This window comes from Adelges cooleyi, unplaced genomic scaffold (genome assembly GCF_023614345.1).
Source record: "Adelges cooleyi isolate 19-005CV unplaced genomic scaffold, UGA_ACOO_1.1 ACOO_flye_CR_arks_rails_tigmint_CR_PRNA_9, whole genome shotgun sequence".
In the NCBI taxonomy this organism is placed as follows: Eukaryota; Metazoa; Arthropoda; class Insecta; order Hemiptera; family Adelgidae; genus Adelges; species Adelges cooleyi.
The window spans coordinates 11,940,867-11,960,782 of NW_026096579.1; the positions used below are offsets into that span (position 1 = coordinate 11,940,867).

The following is a 19,916-nucleotide window of genomic DNA, read 5'->3' on the forward strand; positions in this document are numbered from 1 at the left end:
CAGTTAATATTATAAAAATATCGATGTTTTCGAGGAGAAACCTAAATTTCTATTGATCGCAAAACATATGAGATTGGTACTCGAGAAAACATATAGACCGAATTTATCCATGTGATTTTTTATGAGGCTATTGAAAAGAAAAAAAGTGTTTAAAAAATCTGACTGAAGTGACAACTAGGGACGATTTAATAGACTGCATAAAAACTGTATCATAAACAATTATTGTAGCGTACATTTCCTCATGTATATATCTATATGTTTGGCCACGTAAAGTATTAATGGGATCCTACACACCCTTCATAAACGTGCATCCTATACCACACACAATGCTTACACACTAATGCATAGATTGTTAATAACCAGTTTTTAAACTAATAAATAACATAAATAACTAATTTAAAGTTGGTGAAAAAAAAATAAAACCCTATCACACAGATAAGTTATGTAATGTGAAAACTTGGTAATTTTACTGTAAATAAATTGATCTCGTAAGGTTTGTCCCTCGCATAATAGTTTTGATGGAAAAAAATTGTAACTTAACCATTAAAAAGGACGCGATAGTCTGAAAAAACGACTATAAATAAAGAATCTTTATTATTGTATTAATAACACTGTAGTTGAAGCTCTAAGAAAACGCCGCGCCGTAAATAATATTAATAAATGTACAATTGAGTAAAATGTCAAGAGATTTTAAAACGCACAAACGCCTACACAATTTTTTATTCTTAAATTTGCGGGAACATATTATTATTGTGCGAGAATATTTTTTATTGATTTAACAAAACACACACGACTGCAAATTATACAGTGTTGTTTGTTTGATTCTCAAGCACATGATGCAAATAACATGGAAGAGTAAATAGTGTTTATTTAACTGTATATATTATTTTTCTACGTTTGATTGATTTCTATAGGGAAAATATCATCGTTCTACGAAATATGGGTTTTGAGCATAGTTGTTTTTAATTGTACAGCTAGTAGGTTATTGTATAAGTTTTACAATATAATACAAATTTGTTCTGTACATTTTAAAGGATGATGCATTTAAAAAGTATTATATTCCTTATATGTTTTCTAAATTCCACGATGCAAACAATAGCAGGAAGAAGGTCTGAATTCCTTAAATTTTTTTGTATTAATCCATTCACCAAGGTAATTACATTGAAAATGCTTTTGCAAGTTAATTATTTTGAATGATTTATTATATATTTATACCCAGTAGCCACTAGCGAAATAGAATTTATTTTATGACGGTGCTAAGGATATTAGTAAAAAATGTAGTAACTAGAAATGTTTTAATCAAAATGTCAACACATGACCATAATTTTCTATAATTGGTCTTTCTTGTTTCACTGGTAGAGCTACCATGGCAATTACATTGAAAGTGCTTTGCTTTTGCAAGTTAATTATATTAAATAATTAATTATATATTTATAGCCACTAACGAAACTATAATTTATTTTAGGAGGGTTCTAAGAACACTAGGAAAAAATGTAATAAGTGCTCTAAAAAAAAATTTTCTTTTTTATGACAACACATGACTATAATTTACTATAAATTTATAATTAATATTATTATTGTTAATTTAAATTTTTTTAAAGTCTTTGTGCTTAGGTTGAGTTCTTTTCTGAATATCGCATCCATCTCTTCTATAAGTTTTATGCGATGCCCATTAGCCCTTAAGTATTAAAACCTTGATATTTATGTTTGTATACTATAAACATTAATAATATATAAGATTTAGTGTATATTAAAGATATTAATAACAAAATTGTTGGAATTTTAAACAAAACACCATAATAGGTATATTAGTTAGTAGGTCGATATTAGTTTTAGCAAGCGAATTAAGTATGTAATTCTTTAATTATATGTTATATAATATTTAAATTTGTATTCTATATTATAACATAAAAACATTGAATGATGTATAATTTTTATCATATATAAGAATTATTGTATATTAATAATATTAATAACTCAATATTACGTCTCACTAAAAATAATAGTAAAAAAGGCCACGTATTAGGCTATACAGACTTTATGTAGAACTATTTGTAGGTTAAACAATACTATTTTTACTAAAATTGACATTTTGAAATACCATGTTCTTTTTTTGATAATTAATGAAATCATAATTTTAATTATTATTCTAGCATGACCATTATCTTAAAACTGATGAACCTAAGAAAAAAACTGTTGAAATATCATATGAAAAAAAAAAGATATGGTAAATAGTACCTATTCTAATATTTAAAGTTGTTGCATGTGTACTTTTATATTTGTTTAACTTTTTACATTACCTACTAGTATTACAGTTATATTATAAGATTAAATATGTGCAATGTGTAATGCATAATGGTTAAAATGCATATATACAGGGTGTTCAAAAAGTTCGAAAACTGGCAATTTTTAGAGCTATAATTGATTTTTTCAGATTTTGATTTTTGGATGTTGGTAGGTGTAAATTTACGCACATATTATATAAAATTTAACCCGTAGGTAGTTTAAAAATGCTTCTGAATAGAGCACTAACATTAATTAAAAATAGCAATGACTTTTGAACAGTATGGTATTAAAAAAGTGTTTTTAACATTTTTGTATTTAAAATATTAAATGTTAACAAAACATCCCAAAAAATATAGGAGTTCCCATTTAAATTTCAAAACTTGATAATGCGAATGCGTAAGCTACATAAAGTTAAATTTTGTATTTAGGCTTAAAATGTGCGTAATGTTACAACTACCAACATCCAAAAATCAAAATCTGAAAAATTCCTCTCCCACTTGAAAAATATAAAATTGACCCCCAAAAAAGATGATCCTGAAAGTTCTAGCTCTCTATCTCAATGTTAAGGGATGCCGGTGAACTTATCTTGTTTTTTCATAAAATGCGATTTTAAAGATTCTGGACCTTGATTTTTTACGGTTTTTGTGACGATAAAAAAAAATTATTATTAAACAAATAATTCTGGTATTAGAGATGCTTTTTACTTGAATATTTTCAGGTTCTAATGATAGCGAATGTTTACTGAATTCCACTATCAATGTTATTGAGAACGGTTTAATTAAAAATAAGTTTTTTTCGACCAAATTTAAGGAAGTGTAGAAACATTTTAAGGCATATAAACCGCATGGTGGCCTAATGATATACATAGGTCATTTTTATGAAAGAACAAAAACAGATCACCGGCACCCCTTAACATTGAGATAGAGCCTTAGAACTTTCAGGGTCATCTTTTTTTGAGGTCTACTTTATTTATCTTATTACTATAGTATTTATCGGCCGATGATGTTATCGTATCAGTTAGGCAGTATTTAAGATTAACAAATAATAATGATTTATGACATTTTAAAATTAGAAGAAAACTTTATTTCTAGCTTTAACATAAATAATTCTCAATTAAATAAACTATACCATGGTACATATTAAATCAAAGATAGTGCTTATGATAAGATGGTTTTATAAAGTGCTCATTTTAATACTAATTAAAATAATCTGTACCTTGGTCCTTAGAGCATAAAAAGTTAGTAACTTAAGATTTATTTAAAAAAAAATGTATACGTCAAAGTTTTTCAGAGATTATTATAGTAGATGACTTCATGTTTTAAATTATTATTCCAGGATGACATTGATAACTATATAACTTGTGAACCTGAGAAGACAAGTATTAAAAAGAAATATGAAAAAAAAAAAGATGAACTGGTAAATAGTCTTATAACATTAAAGTTGTTGCATATGCAGTGCGTATATTATTATGCACTTTTATAATATAATTTATATATGACTTTTTACATTACCTACTAGTATCATAGTAATATAATAAGAATATATTTTTACTATCAGTAATTGTAATATTACTATGGTAATGCTATGCATAATGGTTACAATGCTAATGCATATATTACGATACGATACATTACAATATTTTGCCCAAATTCTATCATCGGCCATAAAAAATTTGTTTTAAAAAAAATGTTTAATCAGCAAGTTTAATTTTGAATTTCCCCAGTTTTGAAAAGACTTAATATGGGTTCATTTTTTATAGTATCCAAAGTTCCTTAAGTTTAATCTAAGTTCTAAATTTTAAAAGTCCATCTTTAGAAAAAGCAGAAATATGCGATTTAGAAAAACCGATTGAATTGGTTTGTGTTTGTGCGATAAGATTAATTTATTTGTTAAGAAGTAATATAAAGTATAAATTATTATTAATAATATATAAATCCATCAATCAGAGCCAGTAACACCCCGTTGTATTTTAGGGGTCAGAATTTTATAAATTTTTTTGGCTAATGAGCTCTGATTTAGGGTTTCGATTAATATAAAATTAAAACAATAAGGTTGCTTAAAATAACAATGCAACTTGTCCTATGTATGCTTTAATTGAAATCCAAAATTGTTTACATAACCCTAATAATTCTAAAAACGTTATGTTTATTAAAAAATTGTACTATCTAAATATTAAATTTATTACATTCATGTTTAAGACTGGAGAAGAATATCAACATTATAAAGATTTAAAAGTAAGATTGTAGCTTAGTTAAATAATAAAATATTAAAAAAAACCCTTTCACGCAAAAAAAACATAATACACTTCTGCTGTGGTTGCTGATGATGATAGCATTGCTATATAATATAATATAATATTTACAGGGTGATCAGTTTGACATAAGAGACTCTCTAAGTGGAGAGAAGAGTTCGGTGTTTTATGTGACAAGAGAGTTCAAACGAGACTTTAAGATAAGTTCTACTAGAGTGTAGTAAGACCGTATGTTGTATAGTTTGGAGGGTACTTGGGCGGTAAAAAGAAAAATAGAACAAAGAGCGAGTGTAGCGGAGATGAGAATGCTTAGGTTATGACTGAAGTAATCAGAGAAGATACTATAGATGGGTGTTTACCGAATAAATAAAAAACAGTAGACTGTATGCGAACTATATGTGCAGTTTTTATTTAAATTTTTTTATAATTAATAAACTTGATATACATAAACATTGGTGGTGGCGGTCGTGTTATCTAGTTTATTATATAAACTAGAACGTAATGTCAACATACGTTGTGAATGTCAATTTTCATTAATATTCCGTAATCTATAATTGAATATCGTAAATCTATAGTCAAAGAGTTGAGTTATTGTTTAAAGTAATTATACAGTTCACCCTTTTTTCCAACTGTAATTTAAAATGATAATAACTTAACAAGTAATTATTTTTAACTGGCTATCGGCCAGTGATAATTTGCATTAAACTTTGCTTTTAACAGGTAAATTAAATATTATATAATTTTTTATTCTAATTTAAAGAATATTAGTTTATAAACAATAAACTAAAATAATATAATTATAAAAAATAATATTATAATAGATTTCCATTCAAACTTTCTTGTTTTAAAATGACAAAACATATTATGTTTTAAATGTTTTTTTTTTAAATTAAGGCATCATTTACAAAAGAAATTTATAGTGATACGAAAACAAAAGTAGTCGTTCTGTGCACATATAAGTCATATATTCCAGATTTATTGACAGATAGTTGTACGCCAAAAAAAGATCTTGTACAATTAAATCAGGTATGAATTAAAAAATTGATTATTTTGAAATAAAATTTAGCCTATATTTTTGTTTGATTAAGAAAAATTTATTTTTACAAATTCAAGGAGTAATTTTAAGGCCCATTTAAAAAAAGTAAAGTAAAGGCAATTTTTTGCAAAATTTGAATTTAAAGGTTAAACTGTAATGTGGAATTGTTAGTTCAGTAATTTGGACTCTTTTTTGTAGTTAATTTATTTTTTGGACTATCACGGCATCATTAACAGCGGTATACAAAAAATCATCTAAATAAAGCTACGCATATTCTCTATTATCACTCTAAAACGCAAGACCAAAAATCCTTTTGACTATGATGATGGTGAACTGGACAGTCAAGTAAGATCATTTAATTAAATTGAACAATCATTTAAAATACGAGTACTATGTAAAATATCAGGCGGGAGGAGAGATGGAGTGCAATTATGTGCTACCTTATATTAAATTGGCTTTAAGTTGACGACAATTATTTAAAATCGATTAACGACATTCTGTTGTTTAATTTTAACTTTATATTATGTTAAACAGGAAATAAATACTAAATTCAAAATAATATAAAGTGGTTTAATAAATATTATTGTTGAATCAGTTTTTCAACAAGTAAATAATATTTTTTTGTGAAATCAATAAAAATACTTTCTTTACATTAATTATTAAGCTAATATTATAATTAATAATTTGTTCCTACCATGTCAATAGTATTATAGTAGTTATTGTGTAAAATGCAGTAGAACATAATGAGGTGACAGAATGTGATTTGTTATGTTAAATACTAGTTTTGTTAACAATTTTTATGAAATTGTCTTCAAAATCGTTGGTGTTTTTACTTTAAGATCATCACGATCATTCTGCGTAGGTATGTTTAACGCTAGAAAATCAGGTGCATATAACGTATTTTTAGAAATTGAATATGATTACAAAATTCTCTTGTTAATGATTTTTTTTAATTTTTAGAACAATTTTCAACCCGCAATCCCTTTTCCATACACGGTAAGAATGCCCTATAAATCGATTTATCAAATTTGTTTATTATACGAGTACTTGTTTGTATAAATGGGTCAAAACACCAATTATGAACGAACGATTATTTTGATCATGATTGTCAAAAGTATTTTGAGTTTATTTCTTGGCACCTGTTTTTTATCTTTTTTTCATAGTATCTTCGGCCATCAAAAAAAAAAAATTGTGAGTGTGAAGTGACACTCAATCGCACACACACACACAAATATACACACTTACACACACACTTACCCACTCACACACACACTTAAACATTTCAAATTGTGTCCTCCATAAAATCGCTCAGAATAACAAAAAAAAAAGGTAAAATTTTATAGAAAAGCCGAAAAACACTTATCTTATTTTTTACACATAATTATTTGAAGTAATTTAACTGTGGTAGTTTTTTTCGACTTTTCTATGAAATTTTACCTCGTCTTTTGTTTCTCTGGGCGTTTTTATGGAGAACTTAAAATGAAATTTACACATTTTCTTTAAAATTATCTCAGCTTTTAGAGAAATTCTAATTTGTATTGTCGTCCGAGATGAGTGACTGTGCCAAGTTTCAGCCCTCAACGACATCGGGAAGTGGGTTAAATTAATTTTGCAAGATTTGAAAAATACCCGTACAAACGTGCGTACGTGTTAGCGAGGTGATGAAAAGCATGTAAAAATAATATTTTTTTCAGAAAGCTGAGAGAAAAAAATATTCACAAACATTTTAAGAAAACTTTTTTCATCGTAACAGACATGCAGTGTAATTTTCAAAAAAATCGGAGGGATGTTACTCCAAACGGTCGTTCATATTTTGCCATTTTGACCCATATATTTTGATATGTATTATGATGCTAGTTTGTAACAAAATTATAATTGATCAATATGTTTTACATCGTTAACAAAAACTGCTAAAATCTGTACATTATGTGCCCCAACTCCCAGGAAAGAAATATCCAAAAACCTGATTTTGTTAAAATTTCAGCGTGACACTTCAGGCCATATTTTAATTTACAATATCTGTGGCTTTTGGGATGATTGTGTAACTCACCCTTCTCGCCCCTTATCTTTGGCATTTGTTTTCTTCTATGCGCTCAAACCTAACGCGTTCGGCCAAGGATTAAGGTGGCTGTTGTGAGTTGTCTTAGGGGAGCTGTATTGTAGGTGATTTAGTTTTCCCCGTTCAGGGAAACAATAAGGAGGGGTTAACTTTTAAATCGTTAATGGTAACTTGTACATTTAATTGGTTTTTAAGTTAAAGTATTTTGCTGAACATTTTTATTGATCGATAACCATTAGTGTATAATTACTTTCAAAGTTATTAAACTTTTACATTTAGGACAAAAGAAATTTTAGAGTGTAGTAATATTTTTATCTGCAAGCATTACTCTACCGCACTCCACCTCTCATCCTAAATTTTAATCTCTAATAATTTTAAAAGTAGTGACTCTAAACTGATTATTGACAAGTCAACTTTTTTTTGAAAAATATTCTTAATTTAAATAACTAATTAAATGTATACGTTAACATTAAAATACAAAGGTTACCCCACCGAAATAAGGATTTTGAATGAACAAAAATATAAACTATTTAAATTATTATCCTGTGATATAAACAAAAAATATAATTTACTTAGGTCACTTTTTTTTCTTTTACTATACCATCAAAAGAATAGGTGATCCATAAAGTTCTTAATATCCTGCACATGAATATTTAAATAACTAATATACACTAGGTTCAATTAAAATAATGTTAATTTCATTTTTAGAACATTCCGGTTAGTGCAGTTTTTGGCCCAACGACTAATCAACCTAATGAGGTGAGAAATTTAAAATAGTATCTATTGTTGTCTGAATTCTGAATTAAAAATAATTTTATTTTTAAATTTAGTATTCTTTTTACTTTTGTACTAATTAACGTAGTCCTAAGAATCATTTAAAACAACATTTTGAAGTAATGAAATGACGAATGAACTATGTTACTGATGTACTATTATTTAATTTTTAGATACCAATTAATGACCAAAAAGATATGGACAAAGATTTTTTCAGCGAATTTAATCAATTTAATGACGCAAAGTTGGGACTCAAAAACGTTGGAAAAAAGGCATGAAAGTTGAAAAAGAAAATGAAGCGGTAGATTGACTAATAAGGAAATTCTAGTACATAACGTTGCAAAAAAAAAAAAAAATACAAAACGGTGTTCATTTAAAATTTAAATAACTTCTTTGGTAAAAATCATAGAGGGACAAAGAAACTTTGAGCAATCTGTATCAAGGAAAAAAAATAAGTGAAAAAATAAAAAAGTTCAATAAACTAGAATAAATAAAAAGTAGTTTACCCTCTGAATGAATAAAATAATTAAGTTTTAATAAATCTTGTATAAACTTTAGTTTTTAGCTAAATATGCTCCACTTTATATTCTATGTTATTTAGAATTATTTTACAAATGTATGAACTAAAATATAACTATTTTAAAAAATATGTTATTAAAAGTTTTTTAACGTTTCCAATAAGAAATTGAAAAAAAAAATTTCAGGAATGAAAAATCCATAATTTATTGTTAAGTTTAATTCATTTTAGGATTATAAACGTTACCAAGCATAAACTGAAATTAATTGTTAAGACTACAAAAAAAGTTGGTTAAAGTAATTATTAGTACGATACTCTGATAGCTCTACAGATATTGAACTAATAAAAATAAAAATAAAAGTCAATTAATACATTTTGAAGTCAACCATATAAAATATTTCTGGAATAATACGATTATATCGTTCTAAAGTGCAAAAATGTTTTTAATTATCAATTTTTAATTTTTAAAAGTCCGAACTCAGTAAAGGTATAAGAATATATGCTATTTGTAGTTTCCAATACATGAGCCGGTGAGATTGAAAGTGACGTAAGTCAAATTTTTTAAAAATCCGCAATATCGCTAGGGCATATTAGTACACTCTAAAAGAGTCATTTAGTCAATGGAGTAAGTTAAGTAAGACAAGTTGAGCCTTTGTTCGCGAGAGAGTGCCACTTAAATTTCGTTGGTTTATACAAAGTTACAGAAATACAAAACGTAAACCTTCTATTTCTCAAAACAACTTTAATGTCACTTACGCCACTTTCATTTTCGCCGGCTCATATATAATAAGTTGTTGTTAGAAAAAATACTGTAAATTTGGCTGTCCCAAAATCTCTGTAATTTATCTTAACAATATTTATATTGTGCTATAGTGATATATTTACTTATAGGAAGAAGAGTTGGGTTAAATCATCATTAGTCAAGCAAAAATATGGATGCCATAAGGTAATTTTTTAAATAAATAACCAGATTCTTGTATTTAATTTTTAGTTGTATTATGTTTTTTACACTGGCATCAATAAAACGAATTATCGTTTCTAGTACAATTCTAAGAAACAATACTTTATCAATAATGTTAAAAATATTACAGTTTTGAGGCGCTTTATAAAAATATTATTCGAAAGTTTTAAATTTTATTCTTATGACGATTTGTTGTGTGTGATTATATGAGTAATTAATAAATCGTATTTGTTGTTACAGGTGTTGAAAAAAGAACAGAAAATAGATTTTTGAACGATTAATTAAATGATTTTAGAATTTTATTGTTCGTTGATTCTATATTAAAATATATAAAAGTTATAACTAAACCATTTAGATTTCAATGATTTTAAAGTTTTGGTTTTGGTATTTTACAGTCTTATAATATCCAATCTTATAATTAAACACCGGCTAAATCTTTTATAAAAAATTAAGAGCAGTTACTAACTTTGCTAAATTTGCAATTTTTTCAAAATTAAAACCAAATTTTGAACATAAAAAGAGCTAAAAACAACAAAATCTGCTTTCTACATAATTTAGTAAAGTTGCCAAACAACTCGTATGTATTTACAGAATTGAAATTGGACCATCTTAAGTAATCGAAATGTTGTCTGGCTTTTTGGTCTAAATGTAAAAATAAAACAGACCCCATGCAATTCCCTTAATATATTAAATTTAAAAAAATACTGTTTTATTTATATTAAATTTCACAATTAATTTATTTACTAAATATATAGGTATAATTCATTACATTTTTTTTTTTAATTTGATAATTATTTTTTTTTACTTAACTGATATACAATTTTATTAAGAAGATATTAATCAATAAATAATCATTAATACGGGATTTTCATTCATATGATTTTGGAAAAGATGCAACGCCGATGCCTATCTTCAACTGGAGCTTGACATAATAACGGTAACCTGCGCTTCGTATCGAGATCAGACTAAGTCAGTAGGAGTGTTAGACATAGTTGTGTGTAGAAGTTAAGAGTGTCATAAGGAAATAAAATCAATACTTTTTAGCTTTGTATCGAGGCCCAAAAGCCAATTATAATTACGTTGTAAATTACCACGTATAACTTAAATGTTTAAAATATCCTGAAAACGCCGTAAATATGATTAATAAATGTGTAATTGAGTAAAATGTAAACCCACCTGAACATTTTTGATTTTTAAATCTGCGTGAACATATTATTGTGCTAGAATATTTTTTATTGATTTAACAAAACACACACATACATACTGTACAGTGCTGTTTGTGCGTTTCTCGAACACATATTACAATGACATTAAATTGTTTTTTTAAACTTAATGTATTTTGTTTATTTTTTTTTTTTATTTCTAGTTATTTCATAGTTGATTTTAATTTTACAGCTAGAGGTTGTATACGTTTTATAATATCATACAAATTTGTTCTATACATTTTAAGAGGATTATGCATTCAAAAAGTATTATATTCCTAATATGTTTTCTAAATTTCACGACGCAAACAATAGCTGGAAGAACGTCAAGATTCTTTCATTTACCTTTATCTTGTTTCAAGGGTGGATCTACCATGGTAATTACATTGGAGTGCTTTGCTTTTGCAAGTTAATTATTTTGAAAAATAATTTTAACGAGCTACAATTTTTTATTCTTAAATCTGCGTGAACGCATATTATTGTACAAGAATATTTTTTATTGATTTAACAAAACACACACTTGTAAATTAGACTGTGTTGTCTGTTCGATTTTCAAACTCATGATGCAATGGAAGAGTAAATAGTGTTTATTTAATTTTATATATTATTTTTCTACGTTTGATTGATTTCCAAAGGAAAAATATCAGCGTTTTAAAAAATATAGGTTTTGAGCATAGTTGTTTTTAATTTTACAGCTAGTAGTTGTATAAGTTTTATAATATTATACAAATTTGTTCTATACATTTTAGAGGATTATGCATACAAAAAGTATTATATTCCTAATATATTTTCTAAATTTCACGATGCAAACAATAGCAGTAAAAAAGTCAAAATACTTAAGTTTACCTAATTTATCAGGTTGTTTCACTGGTAGAAATACAAAGGTAATTACTTTGAAAATGCTTTGCTTTCGCAAGTTAATTATTTTATAAATTTGTATACTATATAATACTATATAAAATATTAATATTAAATAATATATAAGTTTTATAGTATATATGAGTCACTGTATATTAAAGATATTAATAACACAATTGGTTGAATTTTAAACAAAACACAATATTATATTATGTGGTTAGTAGGTCGATATAATTCTTAGTAAGCGAATTAAGTAAGTAATTCTTATAAACCCATAAACATTAAATAGGTAATATATAAGAGTTATTGTATATCAAAGGTGTTAATAGCATAATATTACGTCTCACTAAAAAAGAATAGTAAAAAAGGCCACGTGTTATGCTATACAGACTTCATGTAGAACTGCATGAATATCGTATGAACTCTACGTAGGTTAAACAACATTTTTTCACTGAAATTGAAATTTTAAAATACCATGTTCTTTTTTTAATAATTCATGAAATCATACTTTTAATTATTATTCCAGGGTGACGTTGATCGTACAGCTTATACACCCGAGAAGAAAAGTAGCGAAATAAAATATTCTGCAAATAAAATAGATAAACCGGTAAATAGTCTCTAAATAATTAAGCTGTTGGAAATGTAATTTGTATTATATTTTATACATGGCTTTTTACATTACCTATTAGTATATCAGTAACATAATACGATTATAGTTTTGAAATGTATTATGCAAAAGGGTTATATTGCATATGTATAAAATTACGATATATTTAAATATTTTGTACTATTAAACAGTGGTTTAATTAACAGAAGATTTATTACTCTTCAAGTTCCCTCGTCTAGAATTTTGTAATTTTACATATATTATATTAAAATGATTTGTCTAAAACAAATGTTTAAAAAAAATACATACATCTTTTTGATAATATTGAAAGTACTAAGAAACTAAAATTTTATAGATTATTTAATTAAATGAATCGTGGGTATTGTTGATTGAGCATCAAATTAAGTTACCTTAAATTTGGTTAATAATAGGTATATAGTCTATAATACTATAAAGTGTTTTTTTATCAACAATATTATACAACCAATTTTTTGTAGACAACAACTTAATTGTCAGTTGAAATTTTAAATTAAATACTATATTTTCATAATTTTGAGGTTTTCAAAAAAAAAAAACCTTTAAATAAATTAAATACAGATGTTTTTCATGTTTAACATCTGTTTTAAACCATACCAAGTAGAGGCCCAGAAGGTTTATTTTATTAGATTTAGCAGTTTTTTTGGGTTTACAGCTAGCCACCGACCTAATAAGTTAGCATCCAAGAGAGTCCCCGCCTGTAGTCAAGATTCGAACTGGCGATTATGCGTTATTAGTTATTAGCTTTATCCGCCTTATCTCGCTCAGCCATGCAATTGTCAAAATTAAATACAGAACACTATTTCCATTTTAGTATTACTCGAGGTTTATTTATTTATGAATATAGAATCCAAGAAGTATCCAACTTTCGTATCCAAAGATTCCAAACGAAGATCCAAAAGAAATAGCATCTTTAAAGGTAATTCATAAATGTAATTTTATTTATTCAAAAGTAATAATATTAGTATATAGTAATGTATTAAATAAGTCAACGTTAGGGTGCAGTGGTATAAAATACATTATTGTAACAACATATTGTAACAACCTTGTATAATAATATAACATCCACTTATCAGAGCCAGTACCGGCCCGTTGCATTTTGGGGTGCCAAAATTTTACAATTTTTGTTGGCTAATGAGCTCTGATTCAAGTTTGCGTAAAGCAACAATACGACTTGTCCTATATATATTATGCTTCATAACCTACACCAAGATTGTTTACATAACCCTAATAATATATGTAAAATTATATTTATTAAATAATTGTACTATGTAAATATTAAATGTATACACTCATGTTTTAGACTGCAGAAGACTTTAAAAATTATGCGGATTTAAAAGTATGATTATTGCTTAGTTAAATAATAAAATATTAGAAAATACCCTTTCAAAAAAAAAAAAAAGATATATTATATAAATATGATTCACTTTTCACTCTCTCAATATGTTGTGATTGCTGATGACGATATCATGAAGTATAATAAGAGCGACTATGTTGTATAGTTTGGAGTGTACTTAAATAGAAAAATAGAAAATAGAGTGAGTGTAGCGGAGAAGAGAATGCTAAGGTGATGATTGAAGTAGCCAGAGAAGATAGGTGTTTATTAAATAAATTAAAAAACAGTAGACTGTATACGAATCATACAGTATTCTTAGCTTGAAACATACTTTAGCCTTGGCCCCCAGCCCGAAAATGACTCTTAATTGCGATACTAAAGTATAAATCATAAATCGCAAGGAGATTTTAGATCAGACATAATCACCATACAGAAGCCAGAAGGCTAAAGCCTATGTTTCATGTTTTATCATTTTAGCCGTTAGGCTTTAGTAGACTGTAACTTTTTATTATTAATTTTAATTTATTCATTAAAATCCTGTAATCTATAATCAAATATAATATAATCCCGTAAATCTATAGTCAAAGAGGAAAGGTGAGTTACTGTTTAAAGTACTTATGTAGTTCACCCTTTTTCCAAACAGTGATTTAAAAAGTTATAACTCAACAAGTTAAATTTCGAGACTGGCTATCTGCCAGTGATAATTTGTATTACATCATCTCGCTTTTAACATTATATTATATAATTTGCTATTCTACCTTAATAAGTATTATAACATAAACAATAAACAAAAATTATATTATTATAATTAATAATATAATAATATGTCTCATTTAAAATTGTCATATTATGATTAAAATGGTTTTTAAAAATTCAGGCATCATTTTCAAAAGTTAATATTAGTGGTGCCAGACGAAAAGTAAACATTACGTGTACATATAAAACAGCAACCGATGTAAATGAACAATATATGAATACGGCAGATTTATCAACAGATAGTACGCCAAAAAAAGACTCTGAGAAATTGGATCAGGTATGAATTAAGAAATTGATTATTTTAAAATAAAATTTACCTAATATTTTATAAAAATGTTTTGCAAAATTTTAATTTAAAGGTTAAACTGTGGTTTGGAATTGTTAGTTCAGTATTTAGTACTCTTTTTGTAGTTAATTTATCTTCAAAAGCGATGTAGAAAAAAAATCATCTAAATACAGCTACGCATATTCTCTATTATCGGTTAAATAATAATCGCAGACTTTTTTTTTTACATGTTTGAAATAAGGACAACTTTATTTAGGTTCTCTCGTCGGTTTTCTCATATTATTTACCAAAAATTCACAATTTATATTTTTATTCTGTAATTTTTTATTTAATTAAGTGCTTGTATTTAAGTTATAATTTAAGTGTTTTAAAACAAATTTAAGTTAAAGGTCTTCTCTTTTTTGCGGTATTAAAGTTTGTTTATAGTCATTTCGCTTTGAACTAAATACTTCTCCATAAACACATTTTATCGATTATAATATTACAAAATTGGTGGTTTTAAAGGATGAGTTAACAAATTGTCACATAGCCTAAAACCCTATTCGGACGTCATAGATTAATATTTAATATCATTAAAACTCGTATCGTAATCGGTGTAGCCATTCCTCTGTGATAGTAGAATGTACGCATGTACTCAGAAGCTCAATTTTATGTATAATATGTAAACTTTGAATCTGAGTATTCTTAAATCAAAGTAGTAGACTTGTACTACATTTCCACAGAACTTCTCGATAGTTAATTAAGGAATGAAATTGGCAATTTATACAGACGATACATAAATAAAATGGTGACATAAGGTGGTTTTCTTATGCTATATGTGTATATTGAAATAATTTTTTAATTCAATATGCCTAATACTATTTATGGAGGTGTGTACAATTTTTTTAGCACACATTTTAATATCAAAATATAATGATTTCAAACCAATTGTTACAGTAAGGTGAAATGATAAAAATATACTGGTTTAATTTTTACTTTAACAATAACAAAATAGTTGTAACTCTAGGGATAGATCCGATACCTCTAACCTTTCCCATTTACACGTGACACACAGGTTGGCTCCATTAGTGTATGTAAAAAACGAGTATAGTTATTTAAATTACGTTATACAACAAAAAAGAAAGTTGTGGTTACTTATACGCTAAAGAGGTTCCTGCTATTTACTACTAATTAGTCAAAAATAATTCAGCGATTTAATTATACTATTTTACAGGGAATATCAAATACAGATTTGATAGATCTAAATAATGATGATTTCATTTCGGATGGAAATACAAATAAGGTAATACTAAATTGTATTTTAAATAATAAATAATGATACTGATATTTTTATTTATTTTTTGATAAATCATTGAATTTTACATTCTAAGAACTAGTTTATTTGTGCGATAAAGTAAGATGCATAAAAACACAACAGTAGAATCACATTTTTTTTTAAGACTATTTACAATCAATGCTACAAGGCATAATAAACAACTAGTAACACTAAAATATTTTTTTTACCTAACCAGAAAATAAATCTAGCTTACTTATTATTTACCATTCTTTTTTTGACACACGTAACCTTGCAATGACAGTATGGCTCATTTAAATGTTGCTTCACTATAAGATTATTCTTTTCTTCCTACTCTATTTGTATCAGTATTTATTTCAATTGATAAAACATGATCATAACAAAACTTTAAAGTACAATAGTTAATATGTAGTTAATTTTGGAAAATATAACGTCCAAATACAATTTGTTCACGAGACTATAGCCTTGCTTAAGTGTGGAGTATTCTATTTTTGTACAATATCTTAAAATAATTTCTTAAAATTTTAATATTTCATATGTTTTAATAGAATTAAAATGAATTATTTTACACATGTTTTAGGGTACTAGTGTTTTAGATGTAATGGTTAAAACTGATAAGGTAAAGTATTTTTATAACATTTTTATCTTCAACCGCTAATTGTAATTTAGAATTAAGTAATAAAATGTCCAATGATTTTTTTTTGTCATGTATTGCTCTATGAAAACTGATATTATTATAATAACTATTGTATTATAATTTAATGTATTTTTTAAATATACTTTCAGATGTCTGATCTTGCCCCCGCAGTAGTCCCCAGAGAACCACTCCCGGTAAGACGATATGTCCTTAACGATATGAGATTTTATTTAATTTTGGCTAAAACGTATAATATATCAACATTCTACTATTTTAACGAGTGATGGGAATTCGAAAGTCCGGATGTTTAAAAAGACGCTATTTAAGTCTCTTAAAAAAGCTATAAGATAATTACAGTGTAAAACTGTGTACCTATGCAAAATGTTCTGATAAAAATTTAAAAAAGAAAACTCTTACTTCGACTATAAGTTGCTTTCGATTTTAGATTTTCGGGCTTCAAAAAATTTAGAATATTTTCCTAATTACAGGATAATTGGATTGAACAAACTGTAACAACTAAGAGGTACAATCCTTTTGAGTATGATGATGGTGAACCCAACAGTAAAGTGGTACAGCAAGTAAGATCATTTAATTAAATTGAACAACTATTTAAAATGTAATAGATAATGTATTGTATGTAATGTATTAGATAATAGGCGGAAGGAGAGGTGGAGTGTAACAATACGCTATATTATTATAAATTGATTTGCTTTCAAGTTGACGATAATTGTTTAAAATCGATTAATGACATTCTATTATTTTTTTTAGAACTTTATATTATGATTTATGTTCAACATGTAGGTTGTCATGTCGGTAGAAACGATCGCTTGTTTCCATATATTTTTGTTTCATATTTGAAACCAAGAAACCTAAAATATTATAAACCTACTTTAGGTTAACAAAATAAAATTATTGCATTGCAGTTAATTTAAATTATTTTAATGTTTTGATTTCGGTATTTTACAATTATTATTATGGGTTTATATTTATGTTATTAAACTATATATTGTATATATATTAATATAGTACAAATTATAAGTTCACTATATAATAATAATGTTTAAAAATATTTTCCTAATTACAGGATAATTGGATTGAACAAACTATAACAACCAAGAGATACAATCCTTTTGATTATGATGATGGTGAACCGAACAGTCAAGCGGTACAGCAAGAAAGACCATTTAATTAAATTGAACAATTATTTTAAATATAATGTAAAATATCTTAAAGAATAGGCGGAAGGATAGGTGGAGTGTAACAATACGATATTTTATTTTAAATTGCTTTAAATAATTTGCTTTTGATAATTTCTCAAAATCGATTAATGACATTCCAAAGTTTTTATTAGAACTTATTATTATTATCATTTATGTTAAACATATAGGTTGTCATTTAAAAATGACTGCCTGTTTCCATATATTTTTGTTTCATATTTGAAATGAAGAATATCTCTGCTTTAGATTTATAAAATAAAATTATTGCACCATATACATTGTAGTATATTTGTAGTTTTATGTTTCAGGCTACTATTCCTTATCAGCTTCAACCTCAAAGCAATATGAATCCGATGCCCAAACTATAGTAGTAGTAATAAAATGGTAAGACGAGAAGGTTATTTTTTGTTTAAAACACACGTTAAAACCATGTACGTTAAAAGTGTCAAATACAGTAGTATAGAGTATAGTCGCAGGAAGGAAGGGGCCTCTCACTCATTTTGAAGTCAACCATATACATATAATGTTTCTGGAATAATATCATTATAACTTCTAAAACGCATACAATTCAATTGACATTTTTTATTTTATAAAAGTTCGAACTCAGTGAAGCTATAAGAATATATGTTATTTATAGTTTTCAATCAAGTTATTGTTATAAAAAATAATGTAAATTTTAGCAGTCTCAATATTCCTGTAATTAATACCTTATCGATATTTTCATTGTAATATAGTGATATAGTTCTAGTTTAGTTCTAGATATTTAGTTCTAGTTTACTTTAGTTACTTATAGAAAGAATAGTTGGTTAAAATCATCATTAATGATGCAAAAATATGATGAAAGCCAAAAAGTAATTTTTTAAGAAAAATCCAGATTATTGTATTTAATTTTTCATTATACATTTTTTTATACACTGACATCAATAATAATACGAAGTACCGTTTCTAGTAAAATTCTGAAAAACAATACTTTATTAAAAAATTAAACAACATTACAATTCTGAGGTGCTTTTTAAAAAAAAAGTATTATTCAAAAGCGTTGAATTTTATTCTCAATGTCATCACAATTTGTTATGTCCGAATATTTGAGTAATTGATAAATCTTATTTGCTGTTACAGGTGTTGAAAAAATAATAGAAAATAGATAAAATTCGTTGTTCATTAATTCTGTATTGCTATTATATAAAAGTAATAATTATAAAATTAAAATTAAAATTATTTTAATGTTTTGATTTCGGTATTTTACAAATATTATTATGGGTTTATATTTATGTTTAATATATAGTACTAACTATAATTTTTTTTGGTGAATTATAATTTAATAAATGGTATATAATTGAATTGACATTGTTTTGTAATCCTTATTTTAACAGTTCATATTATACAAGTATCGATTTCCTCCAAGAGAATCCTAAATCTATATCGATCACAAATCGTATGCGATTGGTACTTGAGAAAACAAATGTTTAAAAGGTTAATTTATTTAGGCCCGAATTTATCGATGTGATTTTTGTTATGAGGCTATTGAAAATAATAAAGTTTTAAAACAATTTTACTGTAGTTACAACTAGGGACGATTTAGTAGACTGCATAAAAACTGTATCAAAAGCAATTATTGTAGTTCACTAATCCTGTAGTATATATCCAACAGATATGAAAAAAATAAAACCCTATGATACAGATAAAGTTAATTAAATAAGAGTTATTTTCTTAATAATGGGTTGATTATTAGATTTAGATTTTGAAACTTTCTTAAATTAAATCTAGGTAATTTTTCCCCTCTCCCCCGTTTTGATTCGAGAT

The 19,916-nt window shown here is 26.1% G+C and overlaps 1 protein-coding gene across 1 annotated transcript; it reads left to right on the forward strand.

Annotated features, from left to right (window-relative positions):
- Positions 1 to 11,300: 11,300 nt before the first annotated feature.
- On the forward strand, positions 11,301 to 19,391 carry LOC126846679 (uncharacterized). Its single transcript, XM_050586400.1, has 12 exons — positions 11,301 to 11,463; positions 12,471 to 12,551; positions 13,435 to 13,506; positions 13,891 to 13,926; positions 14,801 to 14,956; positions 16,179 to 16,247; positions 16,840 to 16,878; positions 17,046 to 17,090; positions 17,385 to 17,474; positions 17,981 to 18,061; positions 18,422 to 18,497; positions 19,233 to 19,391. Exons 1-11 carry the CDS (start codon positions 11,341 to 11,343, stop codon positions 18,479 to 18,481), a joined length of 852 nt encoding a protein of 283 aa, XP_050442357.1. The 5' UTR covers positions 11,301 to 11,340; the 3' UTR covers positions 18,482 to 18,497; positions 19,233 to 19,391.
- The last annotated feature ends 525 nt before the right edge of the window (positions 19,392 to 19,916 follow it).

Bases quoted from the DNA above. Each gene is read 5' to 3' on its own strand.
- LOC126846679 (XM_050586400.1), top strand. From the start codon at position 11,341: ATGCATTCAAAAAGTATTATATTCCTAATATGTTTTCTAAATTTCACG. The intron at 13,507-13,890 runs GTAATTCATAAA...CTCATGTTTTAG, and splicing joins AAGAAATAGCATCTTTAAAG to ACTGCAGAAGACTTTAAAAA. The intron at 13,927-14,800 runs GTATGATTATTG...TTAAAAATTCAG, and splicing joins AAAATTATGCGGATTTAAAA to GCATCATTTTCAAAAGTTAA.